This window comes from Gallinula chloropus (genome assembly GCF_964237585.1).
Source record: "Gallinula chloropus genome assembly, chromosome: Z".
In the NCBI taxonomy this organism is placed as follows: domain Eukaryota; kingdom Metazoa; phylum Chordata; class Aves; order Gruiformes; family Rallidae; genus Gallinula; species Gallinula chloropus.
This window is the reverse complement of record NC_140089.1, coordinates 8,364,133-8,390,530: the sequence shown is the minus strand read 5'-3', so window position 1 is coordinate 8,390,530 and position 26,398 is coordinate 8,364,133. Positions and strand designations below refer to the sequence as shown.

The following is a 26,398-nucleotide window of genomic DNA, read 5'->3' as shown; positions in this document are numbered from 1 at the left end:
AGGGTCAGGTGGCCAAAAAATGAGCCACATCAGCCAAGGCTTTTTTAAAAAATATTTAGAGATAACCTGATCTTTTTGACTAGAAAGCATGAGGGAGCACATGGGAGACTCACCAGCAGATACGAAGTATGGAGAGAAGTGGTGGTCATGGACTGGAGGTAGTACCCCATTCAACTATGGCTTAAAACCAATAAAAGCCTAATTCTTTGAAGCTCTTCACAGACTCAAGCATTTCCAACCATCTGTTTTCTGCTTCATGTTACTTAGGTTGAAACTTTACAGTTTAGAAAATAAACACAAAACTGAGGAAAACTTTCTGCAAGCTTTCAAGCATACTTCTGCTATACTTGCTCTGCTGGGCATAAGCATTTCTCTATCAAACCAAGTGTTTTGTAAGCATACTGCCTGGGAAGCAAGGTAGGACTGCCTCCCACTACAGGTACATCTACCTCAACTTTACAGCACTATAGCAGAAAGATCTTAAAACTTGTGTGAAAGATTAATCAGATTTGTTTTTAGAACTGCATTCTGACAAGGTCCAAAATGCCAGATACAGTATGATCCCTTTATAGAAAAGATTTGTGAACTTCAATTTTGTGTAAATTAGTTTCATTTTTTTCATTATTTTCAGAGGATCTTCAGTACAAGGAAGAACATTACAAAAACACTGGGATTTTAACAGACAGAAAGAAATGGAAGAACTGTCCTTCTAAATACTGGCATGAGATTTGACTGCTGTGTGCCTAATGGTGCTGCATTAAGTATCAGCTCAATCTCATACAGCAGCATTGCAATACTTCTCTTTCTGCCTCCAAAGGGCAAGTGGTAAATATACTTCAGTGCCACAGAAAAAATAACAGCTGTATTTAACAGGGGCTTCTTGGTCACACAGCAGATGTTGTGTACAACTGCACAACTGGTTTCTACCAAGAAGACCCAAAATTTTAAAGACATGAAGAGATTTTAAAGGCAAAGCTATTTAGTCATTTAATGTTCAGTTGCTATTTCAAGTCTCTAGACAGACTATCAGAAATGGGCATGTAAAAATGTGAGCATGCTGTAAAACAAAATACTAGCAACACTGGTATGGAACACCCCCACTGCAATTTTCTCTCAATGAGTGCTGACAAAATAGAGCAGGTAATCCTTTGGATTCAGTACACATCAGAATTGATTTGTTTACTACCTTAGTTTACGGTTGAAATGTGATACTGACAAATATCCAACTCATATTTTCACACTCCTGAAGAAAGAGCCTATGCACAATTACAACCAGGTCAGCACCACAAAGAAGTATGGTTCTTGCAATCCAAGGTTGCAATTCAGCCCTCAAAAACAGAGCTAGAGAGATGCTTATGATTGGCAATGGGGAGAGATGCAGCATGGACTTCATTGTACATTAAAATTTCTCTAGTGTTCACAAAAAATTTGGATCAACGGTGGATGAAAGAGTAACTCTACAGAATTTTGAGAATGTTTTTGGTACAAAGAGTATGTCTGAATTAGAAGTCTTGATGATTGTTTCCTCTTTAACAGCAAAATCAATTAGGTTGGAAGGATGAGGAAACACCTACTTGATCCTTGGTCTCCTTTACAAATGTCAGCCTTTGATTGCGACATACACTGGCAGCAGGACAAACACAACTTTTCTGTTAAATCAGCAAGCTAAGGGATTCCTCTTTTCATTTAAAATCTTAATTTAAATGACCAATGTTTTAATTTTAGACTGCATACAGCTGCAACTGAGAATCAATTTTTGCAAAAGAGAAAGTTATTTTAAAACGGGATTAGCAGAACAAGCCCTGGCCATCTTCAAGCTACAGGATGCCAGAGTAATACAGTGTAGGTACAGGCCTATCAATAAAAAAGGTATCTATCTGTGGAAGGTACCTGTGGTCCTAGTGGAACCATTCCTCTTGGAGGAGTCATTCTCTGCATTGGCCCACCCATGTTTGGATGCCCTGCAAATACAATTATTAAACTTAAAATACCCCTACACAATAAACAAGCATTTTCTAAAATAACTTTTACAAATAATCTTTTTAATTAAGAAAACAGCTTATAAGTGCTCAATGAGTTTTGAAACACAGAAAGATGCCAAGTATGAGAAGACAATACTTTTGAACGGTCCAAATAATTATTTCATTCACCTTGCTGCCGTGTCGGGTCCATCCCACTAGGCAATAATGGCTGACTTCCTGGGACACCTCCGAGTGCCTGCAGGCATAGAAACCACATGGTAAAAGCATATAATGCTTTGAAATTTATGCTAAAGATATAATGCACATATTTAGTTTTTCATTTCTAAGTGTTTCTGAGTCAAGAAAAGGAGTTACCATAATATCCTTACTAAACGTCCTATTTGTATCATTTTAAAGTCCTGAATGTCCTATGATCCCAGCTGCATTTGTATGAACAACCTCTGGGACTTCTGTGGAATTCATACATCAATCGTCTCCAAAATATGATTGCCTAATTTGCTTTCCCCTCCCAAATGCTTCCTTTATTTTAGCTTACCTATTATTTAACCTCCAAACAAACAAGGTAATTTATTCGAAACTCATATTGCTACAGTTTTCCCTTTTAACCATTGCTCTACCTTTTCCTTTCAGAGGTTAGGAAGTAAGACACTGATATTCTCTGAGTGAGCCATAACTGTGCCAACTGCATTCACAAGGTTCAGATAACCAGGGCTCTGATGTGGGCAGACAATTAATCTTCCACTCTGCCTTTACTCTTGGAAGGGCATCAATGCAAATATAAGCTCATCATTCATCTACAGGAGATAACATCCACAAAACTTGTTCCTAAACTTTGCCTGCAAGCATGAAAAAACATTGTGTTGTTACTTCACGTCTGGTTCTAATCAAAGACATTCCTTCCATATCCCCACACTTTCGTCTGCCCTTCAGGTTCACATTAATTTAATTAGGTCTGAGGTTACTTTCTGCAGCTTCTTACCAATAGCTTAGTCAATTAGGAAAGCATTTTTGTGAGTGGATTCACCAGCTGCTATTTAGCATTTCAAAACACCACATTTTCAGTAAAAGTGTATCCAGGATGAGTAAATCTGTTATTATGGAAGTATTGCTTACTGAGGGAAAAGGTAAGTTACTCTTACCCTACAGTACTCTTGGATACATATGAAGGGGAACCTATCTGCAAATATTAATGATAGTATTGCAGTGAAAAGGCATGGCACTGAAAGACTGCTGGAACAAACAATGTGAGGTGACACAATTTAAATCACAGATTTAATGTGTACTTTGGTGGCTTGAAGTCTGGACAATATGTAACTCCACGTAAATGCACAGCAGAGTGTCAAACACTAGCAAAGCAGACACTGGTCACTCCTGCCAGGGATGGAGATGACACGCAGGGACATGGGAGGGTTTTGCCACTGTGAGCACATGTCGCCAAAGGCTTGACTCACACAATGGTTACACCATGGGTTCTTGCATGAGAGACTGTGGGTCCTTTCCAAAACATCATACCACTTCTCAAGAAAAACAAGTGTACCTGCACAGCAGAAGGCATTGCCAACAGCAGATACCCATCTAGGGCTTCATCTCATTGTATGTGGCCAAGTACTGGAGGCAACCTAAGGGGACTAGTATGGCACTTGGCTGTTACTATTGCTTCTTGCTATAAAGCCTAGACCTAGCTTAGGTCACCCTTACGCAGTGTTGGACTGTGCTATGCACCCACACCCTCTATTACCCTTCCTTGCCTGAGGAACATGATCACTACTGCAAGGCATTAAGGAATAGAGTTACAGTTCCAGTGGGAATTTTAATTCTAACTTGTACTGACTTCCATCAAACTTTTAGCCTTGAAGCTGTACTACAACAGGTTATTACTTCCACACGCTGCCCATCTATACTGTAACTTAAATAATGAGAGTGTTGTTAGAAGCAGCGATTCATGAATGCGGCATAATGAAAATGAACTGCAAGAGCTGTAATACACTAAGATTACGTGATTATGTTTCAGCTCTGAACTGAAAATACCACAATAAGCAGACAAAAATGCTTCTGAAACTAAAACTGCAGGTTGGCAGTGCTTTTGCAGCATTCACCACATCCCATTTCCACCTGCCAGTATTTACAGTGTTCAGAAACACAGAAAGAGAAACAAAGGAATATGTGAAACCGAAACACTGGTGTATCTCTGGCCAAGATATTACTGAAAATATGCAGAATTGGGAAGGTATTTTCCACTGGGTTACAATATACTAAAGGACTACTGACATTGTGCTCTTAATGTGCCCCTTGATGATCACTTCAAGTCGCCCATTTCCCTTGTAAGAAAGTAGTGCTACTACAGGTAACCTAACCTGCTCCCAAACCCACTGTGTGAAGAAGTCTTGTGATCTGATGTATGCAGTTCACTAAATTTTAAACTTCAACTTCCTGGCAATATTGTGCCAGCACTAAATACAAGGGTTTGTTGGGGTTTTTTTTTTTACACTCTGTTATATAAAAAATAGCCAGAACTGAGTCTGGGGCATAAAAGTCTCATCATCAAGCTTTGACAACAGAAGGCAGTCCTGGAAGCCTAAGTTGGACCAAAAAAACCCACTCCATCTGTCCTATCAACCTTTCCCAATATTGTAGATGACCCAGTTTCTCTTTCAGAGATTCACTGGTATTTTTCTGTCTGCTTATCTCTAACTTTTCATCTGCTGACAACCACTTTCTTCTGTCTACAGAGAACTTAAAAATACAAATGTTATCTGCTTGCAGAACCATCTTTTCACAGATGGGCCAATAAAGGTCTCTGCCGATGAACAGCAGCTCATTACTCATTCTTGTTATGCTGGCATGTATATACTTTGATGGAAATGAGAAAAAATGGGGATTTTGATGCTTTTATACAGTCCTCAGAGTATCTGTAGAGCCACAGAAGACTTTGCAATACCTATTTCTCACCAATAATCTCCGTATTTATTGTGAAACAAATACACTGCATATATCCAACAAACAACAGGAGAGAGTGACGCATTTTATACAGAATTAAGAAAAAACATTCTCAGTGCTAAGTGCTTGATGTGGTTCAGAAAGTTTAGAGAATGTAGCAGCAATGGGGACGTTCTGCCTTCATCAGCTGGCTGAGCTTAATGCAGCACCACACAGGGCAACTATATTCTCCCTCTGCAGACAGGCTTAACGCACAATGAATTTTGAGATGTAGATGCTAATTAAGCTCTGGAATGTGAGCTGGGAGTGGCATGTCCACACCTTATCAAAATAACGATTTCATGGTCAGATAAAATGGGGTGGTGAGGGTCTGAGACACTTCAGTAGCCACTGAGCCATTGGGACAGCATTCCCTGCTCCCACTACTGCACCATCACCCTGGACCACAGCAGTGCATCGGTGAGAAATTCTTACCTGATTGGGTATTCTTAAAGGTGGCCTTGGACCTCCAGGGTATCGAGGGGACATGAAAGGCTGTGAGAAACAAAAGAAAAGAAATACTGCTAAATAATCACAGAATCACAAGGTTGGAAAAGACCTTTAAGATCGTCGAGTCCAACCATTCCTGTCCTGTGCTAAACCATATCCCTAAGTACCTCATCCACACTTTTTTTAAACACATCCAGGGATGGTGACTCAACCACCTCCCTGGGCAGCCTGTCCCAGGCCCTGACAACTCTTTCAGTGGAGAATTTCTTCCTAACATCTAATCTGAACCTGGATCATCTTAGCTTGTAAATCCTGCATTGAGTCATTGTGCTTTTGCCATGCTCACACCTCGCACATGCAGTTTAAATACTTCTACAGGGTGTTCAGTGTATTATTCCACAACGCTCAGCAGAACTAGATAAAGATTCTTAGCAAATCTTTACAGGTTACATGATTCAAAATTTGCCACATCTACTGTAAGTGGAGAATGTAAACCAAATGAGGGAAAGATAGGAACTCTGGCATAGAAAAGAACAATGGTTTGGAGACTCAAAAGGTAACTGCACAACAACTTTAATTACTTTCTGTTCACGTTTTCATAATAATACAATAAAATGCAGCTCAAGAGGTAACCTGTGAGAGCACAGATTTCTAGTTCATGTTATAAATATTGACATCTTTCGTGGTTTAAATAAACCCTCTCATTTCAGTGTTAGTCCTCCCATCCCTCTGTACACAAGTCCCTGCTCATTTACCCAGTACAGCCCCTCTCTCAAAACCAAATAAACACCAAATCTGTCGAACCATCCTGCACTCTGTGATGTTCTAGTGGCTCGTGGCTACTACTCCAGTATTTTGTAGCCCTCAAGCACTGTCAGTCCCTTATGATAAACAAATGGTAGTACCAGCAAATGCATTTAACATTGCCACTTATCCAATCCCAGAGTATGACAATGATATAGAAATGTAAAAAGCCAGGAGATTAGTGGCAAGCATGACATCTACAGGAAAAAGGCACAAACACCTGACTAAACAGATGATGAAGAGGATCATTTTGGCAAGCCAATGCACCTATAACTCCAAAGGAAAACGAGGAGCTGAAAGTATGCTTTGACTGTGAACACAGGGACAAAGAAAACTGATTCTTTGCATCAGGGAAGAGCTTGGTCCTGTTCATGACACTGTCATCACAGATGTGGAAGAGATAAGGGAAAAGAGTCCACTGGGACTTCCCAGAGCCAATCTCTGGTAACAAATGAGCTGCTTAAATATTCTAACTTTTGTGTCAGTTACAAAGCTTCTCCATCTCCATCACCAATGTCAGGGTTGTCCACAAAAAGTACTAAGGAAATTCTGTCAAACTTTTTAATGAAAATAAATTAAATAAGAACAGCTTCTCACTGCATTAGGAACGATTTTTTTCACTTCTGACACACACATTATTAAGCACTAGGCATTTTGAAAGACAAGAACTATACAGTAGGTGGGTTTCTGTCATGCTTGGTGTTTCATTACATCCTTTACAATTAAGAAAAACAAGCAGACATTTAATCTCTGATCTAATTTTATTTCATTGTTAAGCGTCGCTGAGATGACCATGTCTTAGGAAGGAACCACCATGGCCTTAACATTTCTTACTCCCCCTTCTCATAATGATATAGCAGCACATACATGACAAAAATAATGGTTTCAAAATATGGGCACTAAATTAAAGCCAGTCATCATGGAGTTTGAACTGGTCCATGCAGTGCTTGTCTTCTGAAGACAAAACCTGAATTTTTCACATGTTGAAGACTAGGATGTTTCTGCTTGCTACCTCAGCCCTGTGTCAACTCAAAATTCAGCATCTTAATAGCGAAAGCCTTTAATGGACCCCCACACTAGTGAGACAGATTCCTTGTTTGTCTCGGAGTGCAGCAGAGGGGACTGGGTAAGGCGCCACGTGAATGGATGCTCGTGCCAGCTAGGAGGGAGGGAGAGGGCTGTCAGCAATGCAGAGTACAAGAGCACTTCTTCCACCTAAGGGTTATGGGTTTCTTCAAAAAATAGGGTAAAAATGGCAAGGAATAATTCAGCTGAAAAAACACATGAAAAGATAGGTAATGTGATTTAATAATGCCGCAATTACGTTAGCTATCAAGTAGGAAGAAGACAGAGGGACAAAAGACAGCATGTCCTAGAGCCCCCTGTGCAGGAAGATGTAGGATGCTCTTCAGTTAATGTATCTGCTATTTCAGGGCAGATCTTGCCTAGTATGTTGCAAAGCTTTTCTAACGGAAAACAATCTCTGACACCTGACATTACTTGAAGAAGAAGGGTATTATTGGAGTGGCTCCAACCCACAGTAACTTCTGGGTGCTAATATGGCTCTCAAGGATTTCCACTCACTACTGAAGCCTTCAAGTCACTCTAATCCACAACAGGGACATTACAGAGAGCACAAGGAGGTACGACGAATACTGTTGTGCACTGCTGTAACTTACAACTAACTTCTTAAATGGAGTTCAGGAATAGCCACATACACTAATATATTACTAAAAATAGTAATAAAAAACTCCCAAACCACAACCCCCCCCCAAAACAAACACCCAAACCCAACCCAACCAACCAAACCTAAACAAAAAAAATTTTAAAAAATAAGGAAAAAAGAAAATAACATGAAGAAAACAAAGTAACAGGCAAGAATGTCATATCTAAGCCACAACCAAGATGGAGATGCATTTGACATTTAAGTTGCAGCAACAGCAGAAGAATCTTCCTACTGGTTTTGCAGAACAGCTAACTCAACACATCTGTGAATGCCAGTATATTGTAATTATTGCCTCCATAGGAAAAAAAAAATCACTAATTTGGTAGCACAAATAGGATCTTGAAGGCTGCTGTTACGAAGCCAAGACCATAGGAATATAAGTAGAAATGTCTATTAAACTGAGTGAAAAAGAAACCAGGTAAGAAAAACCTGTTGTGTTTTATCAACTTAATGTTGATGTGACAAATACTAAAAAAGAATACTAGAAAAATAGCAAAAGGAGACCACACAAAATAAACTCATGTTATGAAATGTTACATTAGTAAGTTCCTTTCTTTATAGCATCCTATTATGTCAGATTGTTTAAAAAAAGAAGAAAAATTCAAGAACTTGAATGATGGAGCCAAACATTCATGTACTTTTTGTTACCTTCCTGCCAAAGAAAGAGTCCAATCATGTACAGGGAGAGTAAAACGGTATCTTATAAATGGCATATTTAACAAAATTTTCCAAGTTGTGTGTGCACATACAATGTAAAACCTCGTAAAATACTATTTTTCTTAATCCCAGGGAACACAAGGGGACAAATAGACAATAGTTTGCTATTAGGGAAGTCTCTGAAGGAGCAACGCAGAAGCACAGTAGCCTAACTGCCCACATGTTCATTACAGTTATTATTAGGACAAATGTTTTCCCAAAAAATATCCATCAGGAAGATGATGACATAAAGGCATAGAAGGTGGCACATTTCTCTGCAGTTGTATAATTATTACTCTGTATTCTTTTAGGTTTTTTGACAACTCTGGAATACGGTGCTTTTTTAGTTTTCTGCTACCTAATGCTGGTGGAATAAAACGATTTAAAATTTGGTGCTCTATTAAGTATAAGAGATTTCAATACATCCTTTTTTAAAAAAAAAAAATATTTCCATTTGAAAAGTTTGCAATATAATTTACCTGCTTCCAAAGATGATGTTGGGTTTTTTTGCATTGGTATTCTAGCCTTTTTTTTTTTTTTTTACTCATAATATTGCATTTATTTACATTTTATCCAACATAAAGTGCAAAACTTTCAATAATATACAGTCAAATAACTAATCCTGAATATTGCTTACATTTCAATTCCTGTTGCAACTGAATTCCTGGGATTGAATTTACCATAACAATCTGTGTCTGTTCCAACATGTACACATTAGGTGACATCTGATGACTTGTTTTACTAAACAGAACAACCACACATAACAAACAAACACACACACACACACACACGAAAAATGAATAAATGTAGTTAAAAAAACTTGACTGAATTATTGCAGTTATTTGTGGTGAGTAAAGGGAGAGATTGCACACATCTGCTAACCACAAAAATACGAGGAACCAAAATGCCACCAAACAAAGCTCCATCTGAGGAGAACAAAATGGGGCGAAAATTGCTTGAACAGGAGAACCATGTCTACAAGGCATGAAAATGACCTTTCCCAGTCAGGGTATCTTAAAGTAACAACTTTCATCTAGATTCACATTAACATCTCCTCAGCCAGGTATACTAAAATATTTTTCAGCCTGGGAAAATATGTGTTTGGTCAAAGCAGGGCAGAAGGTATGTTTTAAAGCACACCATCAATTGAGTTCAAACGACATTTAAGGCTGCTGCAGAAAGCAGGGCAGTAGTTAAACCAGTCTTACCCAGGGAAAACACACCCCTTGAGACCAACTAGCTTGCAGTAGGGTGACTTGATAAGTAGAATAACAGAACAGTCTGGGTTGGAAGGGACCTCAAACCCCATCTAGTTCCAATCCCCTTCCATGGACAGGGACACCCTCCACTAGCCCAGGTTGCGCAAAGCTCCATCCAACCTGGTCTTGAACCCTGCCCAGGATCCAGGGGCAGCCACAGCTTCTCTGGGCAGCCTGTGCCAGAGCCTCAACACCCTCATAGGGAAGAATTTCTTCCCAATATCTAACCTAAATCTATCCTCCTTCAGCTTAAGACTATTCCCCCTTGCCCTATCACTCCCTGCTCCTAATGCCAGATCCTCTCCAGTTTTACAGTAGTCCCTTCAGGTACTGGAAGGCTGTTGCAGTGTCTCTCTGGAGTCTTCTTGTCATGGCTGCAGTTAGGGTAAGAGTTAACTTCGTTCCTAGAAGCACATGAAATGATGTGTTTGGAAATTAGCATGGAACAAGACTGATAGCACCCTGATGTTTTTAGTTGTTGCCAAGCACTCAAGGACTTTTTCAGTTCTTCGTACTTCCTTACTAACGAGAAAGGAGTGGTCAAAGCCAGGACAGGTGGCCTAAACTGGCCAAAGAGAGTATTCCATGCCAATTACGTCATGCTCATTATAAAGGGGGGCTGATGGGAGGAGGAGCAGGGGCGGCTCCGGGATGCGTGGCGTTTGGGGGGAGTCGGGTACCAGGACGGCTCTCGGTGGCACCGCCTGAGTTGTGGGTTCGGTAAGAAACTGCATCAACATTTTCATCTATTTTTTGCTCTAAAGTCTTGCTAGCATTGTTATATTTTATCTTTCTGCTACTCTAGTAAACTATCCTTATCCCAACCCATGGGTTTTTGGTTTCTTGGGTTTGGGTTTGGTTTTTGTCTTGCACTGGGGGCTCCAGAGCTGGACACAGCACTGCAGGTGGGGTCTCACTAAAGCAGATGGGCACCATGCAGTCACTCACTCTCTAAGATGGTGGTGGTGGGGGAATTAGCTGGGGGAAGGTGGGGCAGGGAAAGAACCTCAAAAAAACCCCTAAACCTCAGGGGCTGGGATAAGGTTTGATTAGTTTTTTTTCCTTTTCCCTTTCCCTTCCCTTCCTCCCCCCACCTAGCTTCCCCCCCCCCCCCCTTCCTTTAAAGAGTAGGCAACTCCGTGCATCTCGGCTCTCAGCCGGAGTAAAACCACCACAGTCTATTTTGGCGCCCAACGTGGGGTCCGAAAGGTTGGGATAACGATACATCTGACCCTGACAGGACTGCAATTAAGACAAATCTGTGATAAGAATTGTTGTTTAAGCACTCTCTGATCACGATGCTGTGGTATTTATTCACAGCTGTGGCAGCAAAACCACTGTATTCTCTATGCAGTCCTGGCAGGATTTTTTACCACCTCGGGGCTCCGGCTCCTGTTTTTGTTTCTGTGCTTCATTTTGGTGTATTTTATGATAACAGTCTATGATGCAGTGATATCGATGATCGTGAACTTGTGCTGGTACTTGTATGAGACTTTGCTGCCCTGTCTATTCTTTGGACAGGGAGGGGTTAATAATGGCAGCCGGTATGGTGGGAGTACAGGAGGAAGTAACTACAGTGCTTTCTTTCCCTTTGGGCTAAATACAACAGCTCTGGTAACAGTTTTTGAAAATCTTCAATATCCCTGGGATATTCAAACTAGCATTTTGCTGTTGGTAGGTCTGGTGCAGATGGTTCAGTTTTTGTTAAATATTAAGCACAGGTTTATGAATACCACTCACGAGCTTTCTCCAAGGCCGGATAGTCAGGAGTGGCAGGGCATGTGGCAGAGTAAGGGCAAAATACCTAGGCATTCTCTCATGCCTGATGTTTTGGAACTTCACTCCTGAACAGCTACAGGACCCTGATAAAGTGACTGCAAATCTGAAAAGAAATTGCTGTAGGTTTCCCAGAGATGCACAGCTTACTGCACTGTGCTGGGCCCTGGCCACTATTTACCAAACACTGCTTGATAGCAGGCAGCACTGTCAGGGGGAAGGGAAATGAAACAGACCGGAAGAGGCTGCGACCCCTCTGACCGGCACTGTGGCTACTGCAACCCTTCCAAACGATGCTGCAGCTACTGCAATCCCCACAGCAGACACTGCAGATGATCCAAAAAACCAACCCACACCAGTGTCTGTTGCTCCTGTACGAAAGAGGAAATAAGCAAAGAAATCAGTTCATGTAGTGAAGGATGATGATGATGAACTGGGGCCATCTGGAGGATGTCAAGATGAGGCACAACCACCAGAGGTCGTCAGCCGATCCCTGACCCTGAGTGAGCTGTGTGAGGTTTGAAAAGATTTCAGCTGCCACCCAAGTGAGCACATGATCACCTGGTTGCTCCGATGCTGGGATCACGGGGCCAATAGTCTGGAATTAGATGGCAGGGAGGCCAAACAGTTGGGATCCCTAGCTAGGGAAGGAGGCATTGATAAGGCAATTGGGAAAAAGCCAGAAATCCTCAGCCTCTGGAGGCGACTGCTGGCAAGTGTGAGGGAAAGGTATCCCATAAAGGAATACATTACATGTCAATCACCCAAGTGTAACAGCATAGAGGCAGTTATCCAGCACCTGAGAGAATTAGCTGTATGGGAGGTAATTTATTATGATCTGGAAAACTCACAGCTTCCTGCTGATCATGACAAAGTCCTATGCACCCCAGATATGTAAACCTGTAGCGCTGCATAGGGCACTAATTCCCTTGCCAGGACAGCCAGTGACTGTGCCGTCTCTCCCCTCTGCAGTGCAGTTCTCCCCACCGTGCTGCAACAATCCAACATGGCCATGCAGCAGGAACAGTCGAGCTGCCCCATCTGCCAGGATGCTCTAGAGGACGTGGCTTATGTGACACCCTGTGGCCACAAGTTCTGCCTGGGCTGCATCATGAGGTGGGCAAAAGAGAAATCATCGTGCGCCCTGTGCCGCCAGCCTGTCAACAGCGTCCGCTTCTCCCTGCGGTCCGAGGATGATTATTTGGAGGTGGATCTGCCACCACCATCAGATCGTCAGAATGCTGCCCAAGTACTGCAGTGGAGTGATGAGCCTGCAGCCAGCAGAGATGTGGATGGCTTCCCACCTGAGGACTGGGCAGACTTTTTCCGCCAATCTGAGGAGAACCTGGAGCCCCTGCTGCCCTGGCTGAACCAGCACATGCCATCTCGGGCCGACTGGTGGGATGCGGCTCTTCTGAAGAACACCATCATCCTCATTCTGTGCACCCAAGGGCTGAATGAGGTGTCCATGGTCCGTACCCTCCACCCCTTTCTGCGCGACCAGACAGCCACCTTTGTCAATGAATTCATCCAGGCTGCTTCAGAGAGATGCAGGGATCAGATGCTCGAGCACATGAGCTTCCGGATCTATGAGGATGATGATGAGGAGCAGGAGGATAGCCCTCCCGCTAGCCCAGGGTCCCCCCTCTCCTCTGGGGGGACTCCTACATCATCCCCAGAGGGAAGTCCTGCTCCTTCACCGCAGGAGACTCCTGCCACCTCCCCACAGCCTACTCCTGCCCCCTCGCCGGTGGTGACTCCTCCCAACCTCATCGCGGAGGAGTCCTTGGAGGAGCTGGAGCAGGTCGTGGCAGGTCCCTCCACTGCTGCCCAGGGCAGCGACTCCTCACCCAGGAGGAGTCCCACCTCCTCACCCCAGCGCCCCCCAAAGAGGAGGGCCAGTGGCTCCCAGGATGAAGGTTCAGAGCCCAAGAGGCCACATCACTGGCAAGATTAGGGAGCCCCCAGAGCCATCAAGGCTGGGCCTGGGCCAGCAGCTGGGGCATACACCAGCCCCCACGGGCACTCCACAGCACCTGTCTTTTCCTTTACTATATACTCTTTGCACTAGGATAGTTATTTTGTTGGAAGAACAGAATAGTAGTTAAGTCTCATTTCTTTATCAATCCCCATTTCACCTTCCTGATACTTTGAACATCTCTTATGCTGAGCATGACATAAGTGGCATGGAATACCCTCATTGGTCATTTTGGGTCACCTGTCCTGGCTGTGTCCCCTCTCTTCTCATTAGTAGTGAACTATGAACAACTGAAAAGTCCTTGACTGCTTGGCAACAACTAAAACACCAGTGTGTGACCAGCACTGCTCTCAGCCTAACTCCCAAACACAGCATTCCACCTGCTGCTGGAAAGAAATTAACTCCATCCTAGCTGAAAACAGGACAACTCCCAAGTCCTCAATCCATTCCCCACACAGCCTGTCATTTTGCTTGGGACTGCCTCCGCTCATGTGTAAGACCTTGCACTTGGCCTTGTTGAACTTCACACAGTCCCACCTCTCCAGCCTGCCCGGGTCCCTCTGGATGGCATCCCTTCCCACAGGCATGTCAACCTCACCACACAGGTTGGTGTTGTCGGCAACTTGCTGAGGGTGAGCTCAATTCCACTGTCCATACCTCTGACAAAGATGTTAAAACAGTGCTGGTCCCAGTACCAACTCCTGAGGAATGTAACTCATCACTGATCTCCACTTTGACACTAAACTGCTGCATGGAAGGGATGTGCTCAATGCACCGATGTGCTTGAGGCGCCGAGTCCTCAAGCCACCAAAGATGTCACCACCCCAGCTTGTCTCTCCAGGTATGCCCAAGATGAACATTTCTGCAAGAGATCTTACAAAATGGAAGGTGGTTTTAAGTATGCTAGCTGCTTCAGCAATATCAGCAACCAAGCAAGAGGGGCGGGCACCTGGACACCTCTCCCTACCAAGGACCTCTCCTCTGCCCCAGCTGGGGGGAGGAGTCACACTACAGAAGCAGTGACCCACACTGGGGAGCAAGGACCTGTCTCAAACAACAGCTCCACCCAGACCTGGCCTCACACTCTAGGAAAGCCGAGCAACAGGTTCTGTTTGCAGAAGACTGCACTCTGCAAGGCTTCCCCAAATCACCTCTGATTTCATGCTTTTAAAAGCAAAGACAAATAAGTGGTAACTGCTTTTCAGCATTGTGGTGGGTTTTTTTAACATGCATTATCAAATTTTGAAAAATCACCTTAGATCGCACATCTCAGCACCCCAGGAGATGGATGATGGTCCTACCTTGAGAACACCTCTTAAAAGGAGTTACAAGAACACACCACTTAAAAAAGGGAAACCGTTTTAGCACTCAGCGTAACAAAAAGACTCAAATGGTATTAAGAGGTTTGTATAATTCAGTCACCATAACCAACACAAACTCTAAACACTACTGATCACTAGAGAATGGAACCACAGACCTAATTTGTACACACTATGTCAAATTATTTTAAATTAATCGTGCTGCTACTCAAAAAGCAGGTATTGTGAGAGGGTCCAAGCTGCCATCATCAAGGTCATAAGCCAAATGGGAATTCTCATAACTGCCAAATCTTTTTATTCATTTGAAGTTCTAACTAATAAGTGAACCAAAAGTATTTCTTCTCCACTAAAAACTGAGCTCAGCTGCCAGGTTACATATTCTGTCTCTGAAAATGCCATTCATATTCAGCTTTTTTGGTTTTCAAACTCTATTCCTAGCTAGAAAGACTGAGATCGCTTAACTCTATCACTTATTTATAGTCCAAACAATAAGAAGTAAGACTGTTTGATATTTTTATAACTTTATTATGGTAGCAGTACTTAAAAATTACTATAAAGTAACAATTTAATCTATCTCCTCTACGGTTCCTATACTTCATAAAAAGTTTTGAAGGTGCTTTACAGCTACCGCTGGGGTGCAAACTTGCATTCAGAATTAAATGGGGTTTTGTACTCTTGGAGAGTACCAGAGGTGAACCATAAAATATGTGAATTGAATTTATTCAGTTTAGTTTACAATTCATGTACTTCCATTCATTTAGTTTCTTCTACGTTGGTTTTTGGGTAGACATCTCCTATCAGTGATAAGAGTCACCACAGTATATATGACACTTTTCATTAACACATTTTAATTCTACCCAGGACTAAACTAAATTAGCTCTCAAAATTGCACTCCTGTTCTGGCACCGCCTGCTGATAAGCACAAACATGTAACTTATACTCTGCAAAGCTCAGACAGGCTATCATCAATTCTTAACAAAAAATTATTTTCCTATTCAATTGCATTTTACTGATAATTATCCAACCCTTTCTGTCCCCCTTCACCCTCACAAATGACTACCACAGTGTTAGAGGTCTTTGTTTTACGTTTCACCCAAGTATGTCAGAGGCGAAATTCAGCTCACACACTATGTATCTTGTAAAATAACAGCATAAATCAAAGTAGCTTTTGTTAGGTAGACTATTTCACATTGAATTGTTTTAGGTGCTCAGCACTAAGACAGGATTTGTTTCTGCACTGGCCTTTCCTGATGACCAATCCTACTTTCACGAGTGCCATGTTTGGGATTTAAAATGAGAGCACTGTTGATAACACACGGGTGGGTTTAGCTGTTGCCAAGCAGTCAGGGGCTTTTCAGGTTCTCATACTGCCCTGCTACAAGCTGGAAAAGGGGAGGTACAACCAGGAAGCTGGGAAGGGGACACAGCCAGGACAGGTGACCCCAAGTGGCCAAAGGGATAATCCATACCATATGACGTCATGTTCCATTTATAACTGTGGGGCAGGTGGGGAAGCAGAGCAGCTTGGGGTCTTGTGAAGCATCAACTTCAGGGGTTGAGGAATTGTGCTGTGCATGACTTGTAGTTTTTGTTATTATTATTAGTCATCATCTTCTTCTCTTTTTTTTGTGTGTGTGTTTAGCCCTGTTAAATTGTCTTTATCTATACTCAAAAGTGCTTTTTCCCTTCTCCATTTTCAATTCTCTGCCCTATCCCACTGGGAGTAGGGAGTGACCAAACTGCAGTGTGGCTTTTTAGCTTCCTGCCAGCCTAAACCACCACACCAAGAATACTGCAGTACCTTCCTTGCACAGCTGGCATAGAAAAACAACGAAACAAAACCTCTTTAAAAAAAAATAATGAAGTTGTTTTGTCCTGAGCTAAACATTTTCCTGTGATGCTAAAAGCAGGATCTGCTTGATAGTCAGGTTACTTCTCCAGAAATCTGAAAAAGTAAATAGCATTTAGTTTTGATAGTAAGATGATCTATAGGAACTGTACTGTTATTACAACTGTCTCACTTTGTGGGACATACCACCAACTCCTGTTCAAGAAGACTGAGTAAGTAGAAGAGAAAAGGGTTAAGTTCTGCAAATCTATGTGTATTTCACAGCAATTTTGAATCAAGCCCAATTACAGAAGGGCTATTACCTATATGCATGTTAAGCAGGTTAAAAAATTATGCTTTCATTTTTATTATATGCAAATACTACAGAAAATCAAGTGTTTCAAAGTATCACCTCTTTCTAATAAATAGAAAAATTAGGCTTTTAGAATTCAGACATCATACACACAGATCACTACACTTCAGCAAGCATTTCCTTAATTTTGTAAAAATCCTAACCACCACTGATACACAACTGGGTTTTTTTACCAACTCAACAATGACAAGCTGAAATTTCTTATTCCTGCTCTCATACTTAATAAATACATTATCTAAAAGCTGCAGGCACTATCATCACCATTGTCAAGGATTTTGGCTTCAAACACACACACTTGTGGCTAATGTAAAAAGTAACAGTCAGACTATGACAGGAAGTGAACTACCCTCAGCAGAAAGAAGCATCATATATAAATATGATAAATTCATATATAAAATATGTATTAGTTATCATATCAGCAGCAACTGTAATGCCAGTCTTTGGTATATGGCCAGTAACAAATTTCTGAGGTTTATCTCATGGAGAACTTGAAATTTCAGGATAAAATTCTACAAGTTTGGAGCAGTTCTCCTAGGTAAATGATTCATGCCCAATTCCACCCCTTCCCCCTGCACCACTCCACAGAAAGCAGTGGGTCTCTGTCTGCTTGAGATGTACAGGTGAAGGGGGAGGTGGGGGAAGCCTGGGCTCAGAGCTTATTTAGTTACTCAAGCTGAGCAGTTTTAATTTGTTCTAACAGTTACGAGCAGTAAAACCATTACCATAACTGCAGGATAGAATTATCAAAGCCAGCAGATGTCAGACACCTTTATCTTTTTAAAGTTGACTTTATTCCTAGTACTTACAGAAAACGAACAATAAAGGAACAAACTCCAGCTACTTACAGACCCTTCCAGATCCTAATCCCCTCCTACTTGGTTTAAAAAGTCAAAAGAGTTTTTGAAATTAAAATATTTTAAAGTATAGCATGGGTAGAAATGCATAGATCCCAGTTCTGCAGAGAATTAGACGTGCATGTAAGCTCATGCATTTGAGTATTTGCAGTGGGTGTTCGTCTTCTATACCGGGATGGATGTATTTACAGACAATGAATAAAAAATACAATAAAATTATTCTCATTAACATTTATTATACTTGGGGGGAGGGGGGGTGGGCAGAATGGGACACAGGACTCCCTTTAAATCCATTTTTGTATTTTCAAGGTCTACCAAAGCTGCCAGCTTTACTGGCAGGCGGAGGAACACTGCGCTGGCATCCAGCGAGACCTGGACAGGCTGGAGAGCTGGGCAGGGAAAAAACAGTTGAAATTCAACAAAAGCAAGTGTAAAGTCTTGCACCTGGGGAGGAACAACCATCTGTATCAGTACAGGCTGGGGGATGACCTGCTGGAGAAGAGCTCCGCAGAGAAGGACCTGGGGGTCCTGGTTGATGACAGGTTGGCCATGAGCCAGCAGTGTGCCCTGGTGGCTAAAGGGACAATGGGATCCTGGGATGCATCCAGAGGAGTGTGGCCAGCAGGTCTAAGCAGGTGATCCTCCCCCTCTACTCTGCCCTGGTCAGGCCCCACCTGGAGTGTTGTGTCCAGTTCTGGGTTCCCTGGTATAAAAAGGACAGGGATCTCCTGGAGAGAGTCCAGAGAAGGGCTACGAAGATGATTAAGGGCCTGGAACATCTCCCCTACAAGGAAAGGCTGAGTGAGCTGGGACTGTTCAGCCTGGAGAAAAGAAGACCGAGGAGGGACCTAATCAATGTTTATAAATATCTTAAGTATGGGATGCAGGGGAAATGCCCAGCCCCTTTTCAGTGGTCTGTGGGGACAGGACAAGGGGCAATGGCTGCAAGTTGGAGCACAGGAAGTTCCGCACCAACAAGTGGAAGAACTTTTTCCCAGTGAGGGTGACAGAGCCCTGGGACAGGCTGCCCAGGGAGGTGGTGGAGTCTCCATCTCTGGAGATATTCCAGCCCCGTCTGGACGCCTGGCTGTCCAATATGAGCTGGGGAGCTGCTTTGGCAGGGGGGTTGGACCCGATGATCTCTCGAGGTCCCTTCCAACCCCTACGATTCTGTGATTCTGTGATTTCCATCTTTGGGTGACGTTTCATTCACTTGCAGTGATGTTTTAACATCCCTGATGCTTTATACACTTAGAATCACAGAATCATAGAATGGTTAGGGTTGGAAGGGACCTTAAAGATCATCAAGTTGCAACCCCCCCTGCCATGAGGAGGGACAACCTGGCCTTGAATACTGCCAGGGAGGGGGCATCCAACACTTCTGGGGTGGTATCTGCTCTGCTCAGGGCCAAATTCTTTAACTTTTTACTACTTCACCCACACTCATTTGCTCCACTGTAATTTAGGATGACTGTGAAAAGGCAAATCCAGCTAGTTTTGCAGCCATGCTCCAGTTCTTTCTTAATGATTTGTACATTTTGGTTTAAAAAAAAAAAGGTACAGGCAATGCTGCTAAAGTGGGGAAAGCATGATGGTCAGTTAAGTGATGAAACAGGATGCTACCCTAAAGAAAAGTAGCTGCTTGGATAACAATTCACATGGGGAATAAAACCCAGGAATGCCCTGGAAACAGAAGATGTTAGGGGAAGACATAGTTGAAACACTTCAGAAGGCTTCAAAAAGAAACAAAGACATTTTCAAATTGCTGTAGAGACACATTTTGTTCATGCAAAGACCAGTGTGATAGCTGTCTGCATCTTACAGATTCAGCTATGTAATTTAGCAGCTGGAATTAGGAATCCTCATTCCTTGTGCAAACAACGACCCCCTTGGTGGACAACCCCTAGAAGCAAGAGAGTCACTCCAAAATGGGTTTAAAGGGACGCCTCTCCCCGTCTCCCTTACTGCTGGATGCTTGTTCAAATGAGCAATCTGGGCAAACATTCTGTGAGCGCAAAGGGGCTGAGTACCCAGCAGGTCCCTGGTCAATGCAGTAGTTTCCAGTAGCCTAATACACAGGAGCTATATTAAAGTGAGTTCAAGGACTGGTGTCCTGGTTTCAGTCAGGATGGAGTTAACTTCTGTTGTAGCAGGGGCTGGAATGCTGTGTTTGGGTGTTAAAGTGAAAGCAGTGCTGATAACACCCTGATGGTTTTAGTTGCTGTCAGACAGTCAAGGACCTTCTCAGTTCTTCATATTTCTCTATTAATGAGAAAGGAGGGGACGAAGCCAGGACAGGTGACACAAACTGGTCAAAGAGAGTATTCCATGCCAATTACATCATGCTCATTATAAAGGGGGGCTGATGGGAGGAAGAGGGGGCGGCTCCGGGACGCGAGGTTCTTGGGGGATGGTCGGGTTCCGGGACGGCTCTGGGTGGCACGGCCTGAGCTGTGGGTTCAGTGAGAAACTGCATTGTGTATCACCAGTTTCATCTATTTTTTGCTCTAAAGTCCTGTTAGCATTGTTATATTTTATCTTTCTGCTATTCTAGTAAACTATCCTTATCCCAACCCACGGGCTTTTAGTTTCTTGGTTTTGGGTTTGTTATTTACCCCTTCCTTTTCCCTTCCCTTGCCTCACATCCCCCCAACCCCCCTTCTCCCCCTCCTCTTTTCCTTTACAGAGCAGGCAGCTGCGTGGATCTCGGCTCTCAGCTGGGGTAAAAGCACGACAACTGGGTGAACCACAAATGGGGCTGGTTTAACCCCAGCTGGTGCAGAATCAGAGGAAAGTCATCCATATTTGTGTGGGAGACTTCAAACTGACTTTTAAAAAGGCAAAGATATTTTACAGCCTTAAATAGAAGCCTGCAAATCCATTTTCTTTATATATGTATATATATGTGTGTGTCATTATTTCTGTTTCAAAATAAAAGAGGCATGCCCTCAATTGATGTTGTAATTCACAAACTTATTTTGGTTATTTTCACTACTTAAATGCTATTTAAGCTCATTTTTTATAACAAACATTAGTGGTAGGTGGGAAGAGAAATGGAAAAGTTCTTTCTGCTCATGTGTCTTACTGTAAGAACACTCTCCTAAAGCATTAGGTCAGCTCTAGTAAAGTACAACAAAGCTAAAAATAATACGTTAGTGTGATATGGATTGAGATGAAATGAGAATGAGCAACTGCCACTAGATGGCATGACAGCCTTACATTACTTTGGAGGGCTGGGTTTGGTTTGGGTTCCCCCCCCCCCTCCTTTATGTAAGAGGAATATGTAACATTTGTATTTCAGACATGGTGTCGACACATTTTTCCCATGCCATTCCAAGTGTATCTGACAATCACAAGTGGGTGAATGAAGTAAACTACTTGACAATCGCTTTGCAATATATATGCACTAAATCAGGTTTAGCTGTAAGATCAACCAAAAGAAATTTCAACAAATTTCCTGAAAAACAGGAATGCTTTTAAAAGAAAGAGCACTTCACTTACATGTGAAAGGGTACCTTAAGTGACAGAATTTATTTAAATCCTCAAATTAAACAAGAGAACTATCAAACTACCTGCTTCCTCTAAATCTCAGCTGGCTCTTGGTGAGTTAGTTTACTATTCAGCAGTTTCTGCCAGGTGAGTTAAACACAAACCCAAAGTGGCTATGTGCCCAAGTGACTTTAAAAAACAGACAGGTTCCTTACACAGATGCAGACATGGCAAACTTTTGGTCAACCACGTAATAGAAGAGGTGAAGATAACTGAGATTTAATTAAACATGCATTTAAATGTGGGGGTTTTTGGTAACTGCACTGCAAAAATAAGCACTCAGGGTCAGATACTCAGCAGTGCTAATCATAACCAACTCAGAGAAACATGATGAATTCCACTGGGTTAGAACCTAAAGCTCTGCATTTAGGTACGTTAAAACTTTAAAATTAAAAAAAGAAAAAGGTAACTGAAAGGCAAATAAAATCCTGTGAAATCAATACCTTTCATTCTGCTTAAAAAAAATCAAAATATTTCAATGTACACAAGCTCCAAAACTTCCCTCTAGCCTCTGCTTATTTCCTTACTGAAGCTGATAATGTCCACAAAGATCAAATAAATTGTGAAAGTAAAAATGTAGCGTATCTCAAGGTTTTTAGCCAGTCAGTGAAGAGATGGATGGAAATGGGCCAGCACCTCACTACCTGAAGAGAATTGGTTTGCACCAGAACGCAATCCCTATGTTTCACATGGGGTACACTGGTGATGTACCACGCAACAGAAGTGTATCCAAGCTCCAAAATGTCCATGATGGTATTTCCAAATGCTCATATTGCTGTTTTATAATTACATACTGTACCATGAAGTGCAAGCATAATAAAACATGATTTTTTTCCCCCCAATTCCATAGTCCTCAACAAGAAGGGAATGAAGACCTGGCCCTGCCTGCATCTAAGAGGCACTAAAAAATAGTTCTGTACTGTACAGAACCCACCCTGGTGAAAAAAAGCTGACTTCATGCCAGAAAGTGAAGTAAAACTGCATGCGAAAATCAGAGTCTCTGAATTCTATGATGTAACCCTCTTCAATCACAAGTGGGTGAATGTTAACTGACACTAAATGAGTTTCTTAGAACCACACGTGAAGCTTTGGATGCTGGCATCGCATGCATCCTCTAGTATCCACCTGAAGGTAAATAGCTGCTATAACCTCACTTAGCTCTCCAGCTGCCCTGCTATTTCAGTATCAGGTGGGACTCCGAGAAGAGGGATGAAGACTAGGTCATGCTGATGTCTGTGGGTGCCCACACCACAAAACTAACATCAGACCAACTCTGATGCTAAAAAATGGCACAGCAAACAACCAGAATTACTTTATCACCCAAACACAGCTGCGGAGTGCTGTCCTCACACCTCATCTCCATGTTACAGGATGTGGTCTAGAGAAGAAAACCGCCAAATTGATGATGAATGTTGAGGCTCAAGACTAGAGTCAGGTGAGCATCTCAGAAACGTATACAGCCACCTGAACCTTAAACAACCTGTTTTACGATGTCTATTGTCCAAGCAATTAATCATCTTTTAACAGGATCTTCCCTTATGATGTTCCATTCTTTAAGTGGAAAAAACTTGGAAAAAAAGAAAATTGAAATTACCTACCTTGGGTTACTCAGGAAAAAACATGGGAAACTGAGGAATAAATTGCACATTTTTTTTGCATACAGCCTTGCACGCTGATTATCAACTACTATCCTTCTCTGAGACCCCACATTTAATAATGCAACTTACCAGAAGCACTCATCCACCAGACGTCACCCTCACTGAACTGCGCTTGACTGATTTTTTCAGCATGAGGCAAAATCAAGTCTAAAACTTGTTATTCTATCTGGAGTTAAAGAGTCCTGCATTACAAAACTACTGTCTTTGCTGCTTCTGTAGTAATTTAGTTTGCCTACTAATGAACCAAAAGCAGACTCAGTTACTGAGCAACCCCAACTTCCAAAACCCCAAAACAAAACATAACTCATTTACTTGATAATAATTGTACACATGTCTACCACCTTCCTTACGCTGTAACATTCATTGTAAGGTGTTGCATTTTGGACTGTCAGTATAAAAATATAAAATATAGAGACATGAGACAAAAATTTCAGCTGCCTGGCTTCACAGATCCACCTTTGTGGATCAGACAAAACAGAATAAATTAATTTTCTTTTATAAAAAATAAAGGTCACAGAAATAATGCTAGTGGTCAGTATTAGCATTCCAGTAAAACTGGAATACAGGCAACGTTCCTTGGTTCCCAGCACAGTCCCCATTCCATGTCGCCATGTTGGTCTGAACTCTTGAAACGGAGGAACTGCAGCAGCAGGAGCATCCACATCTCGTTTACACCTCAGTTAGGGGTTGGTGCCTCACACTGAAACAGACTTACAGTGCAAAACCAGGACCCAGCACTGATGAGAAATAAAATTACTTTAAATCATCTATGGGTTCTGAGGTAACCAAGCAGAGCTGGAAGGTAGTGGCTGTCCAGAGCATTAGCTCAGGCCAACCCAAACATTTCATGAAGCAACATAAAGGCAGCGTTATCATCCCAGGATGACCTTCTAGATGAATTTTAGGTTGCAAAAAAGATGAGAGGTTACAATGCTGTTGTCATGCAAAGTCTTAGTGCATTAAATATAAATACAGGCAGCCTTCTCCCTCTGTTTCTATAATCTTCTGACTTTTAAAAGAAAATTGTCCATTTTCATAATCGCAGTAATTCAGGCCTGAATCCCAACCTTTCAGTTAAAGAAGACTGGCAATTTATAGAAATGAGTCAGTGTTTGGACTTAAGACAGGTGTTTTCTGTGGCGATGAGATGGGATCAAGGGAATTGCAGAAGAGGATACAAAAAACTGGTTGCCTAGTTAAAGGTGTAGTAGGAAGAGTAGAAAGGAAGTACCTATGAAGGAAATAGAAATTTCTGACCTTGACTTTCTTTTTCCTGCTTGTCTTTTTACTTGCTTTTCACATCAGCAGATGATGCTCCTCAATTTCCAAAGTTCACACATGCAGTTATGTCTGCCCATGTGTTTTCCTGTCCTCAGATAAACTGACATTGGTAAGATCCAGCTCCATGTGAAGGTATTACAACTGGATATTAACTGCTTCTTCACAACTCTTACTCCAACATCACAACATGTTGTCACTAACTGCCTGGACATATTTGCTTTATCCACACCTTACCATTTTGGCACTCTGTTATGAATCTGACTGGATTTTGGCTTATCTCCCCAGGCTGGGCTTGGTCCCAACCATATCAATGTATCTGCTATCAGACTTGGGAGCTGGATCTGCTGGCTAGCATGTCACTCCTTTACATACATTCTTAAGCAGATGACTACAGTGAAAACTAATAATTTCTCAAAAAAAATGTTTGCTGACAAGGCCATCCAACTCAGGGAAGTAGATCCCTATCAACTACAACTGCAAGGGACTAATCTTGAATATTGTGTGCTATAGAGAGACGTGATGGCACAGACCCAGCAGTTTTAAGGAGAAATGAAGGGTAATGTCTGGAGGAGTCCAGACCAGACTGTGCAGGCCAGCTTTTGGAACCTGCCTTGCAGAAGACTCACTGACCGTGCTGTTGAGTTGATGATAGCTCTGACTAATGTTATGAACTGTGTTACTCTGAAAATTGATTTTCCTGTGTTTATTTTCAATCCCAGGCCTTGCAAAAAGAACAGGGTGTTGATGGGACTCCAAGTTAAGACTGAAGTCAGATACTGACAGACAAGGAAAAGTTTACCCACAGCTAAGTTTCTATCATCTTTTCTTTCTTACATCTTTAAAGATCTAGAGTGGCTAGAAGTCTTTTTCGTGCATCCAAAAAGAAAACTCCCACATCCACCTCCCGCAAAACCTTAAAAATAGTTACTCTCTCCTCTACATTTTACATACTTGTCCTATCTAAGCCCCTTCCACACCTTAACTGTTCTTAAAGGCAGTAAAAGAAAAAAACCCTTACATTCCTTTGACATTAAAACTGGAGTGGGGGGCTAAAATCAGAAAAAGTGGAAGATTTATGCAATCTAAAAATGAAGGTAAAATTATGCTTTAAAAAAAATCTACCTAATCAGCAGTTAGGAAAAGCAGAAATTAATTAATTAATCAGTTCTGCCAACTCCTGAGGATTTTGTGACTGGCAACAGTAAGGTATTTTCTACTTCACTTGCAAGTTATCTTTTCATTCATGTATTAAAATTTTTGAGTTCATCAAGGAAACCACGTGCTCCTGCCAGGTTCAGGTTTTCTTTATGTAGGTGTCAATACTGCAGACAGCAGTTTTTTCCTCTGTGACAGTGGGAAAAGGAACACCATACAAATAATGTTGTCACTCACATACGGTGTAAATAAACACTGCTGATACCCTGACACTTTTTTAGTCATCATTAGATAAAAGAATAAATAAAACGTTTCTTCTTTTCTTCTTCCAGATGAAATATGCTTTTTTTGTCTATATATCTCAGGAAAAAAACACTGATCTCCACCTGGATTTTGGTACTTGGTTTTTACAGAACATCATATTGTGATGCCCTCCTCACATCACAACCCTGTAAATCTGGGATGTTCCTTCCACATCATGAGATTGCATACGCAACATGGAAATCACCGCTCTTCCCGAAGAGCTGTTTCAATGCTAGAGATGCTGCTACTTTCTGCTCCTGCTGCACAGCCACAGTTTGCCAGTGTGGAGAAAAACAACTGAGATTTGGTGAAGAAGAGATGGAAACTCACTCACAAGAGCAGTCCAATCTTGCATTACAACTGTTACATTGGCCTTGCACTTAAATGTTGGCATTTTTTCCATCAAATAGTATTGCTAATGTCCAAAGTGC

The 26,398-nt window shown here is 42.0% G+C and overlaps 1 protein-coding gene across 27 annotated transcripts in view; it reads right to left on the bottom strand.

Moving 5' to 3' along the window:
• Positions 1-26,398, bottom strand: part of SSBP2 (single stranded DNA binding protein 2) — a gene marked incomplete at both ends in the record, with an annotated part of 189,938 nt that overhangs the window by 28,159 nt on the left and 135,381 nt on the right. For 19 of the 27 annotated variants that reach the window (XM_084278810.1, XM_084278803.1, XM_084278819.1 and 16 more), the window contains 3 exons: positions 1,891-1,961; positions 2,151-2,217; positions 5,394-5,453. In XM_084278810.1, the coding sequence (XP_084134936.1) occupies positions 1,891-1,961; positions 2,151-2,217; positions 5,394-5,453 (198 nt within the window). The remainder of the gene's footprint in view (positions 1-1,890; positions 1,962-2,150; positions 2,218-5,393; positions 5,454-26,398) is intronic. The other 8 variants (XM_084278822.1, XM_084278824.1, XM_084278812.1 and 5 more) reach the window with 3 other exon arrangements.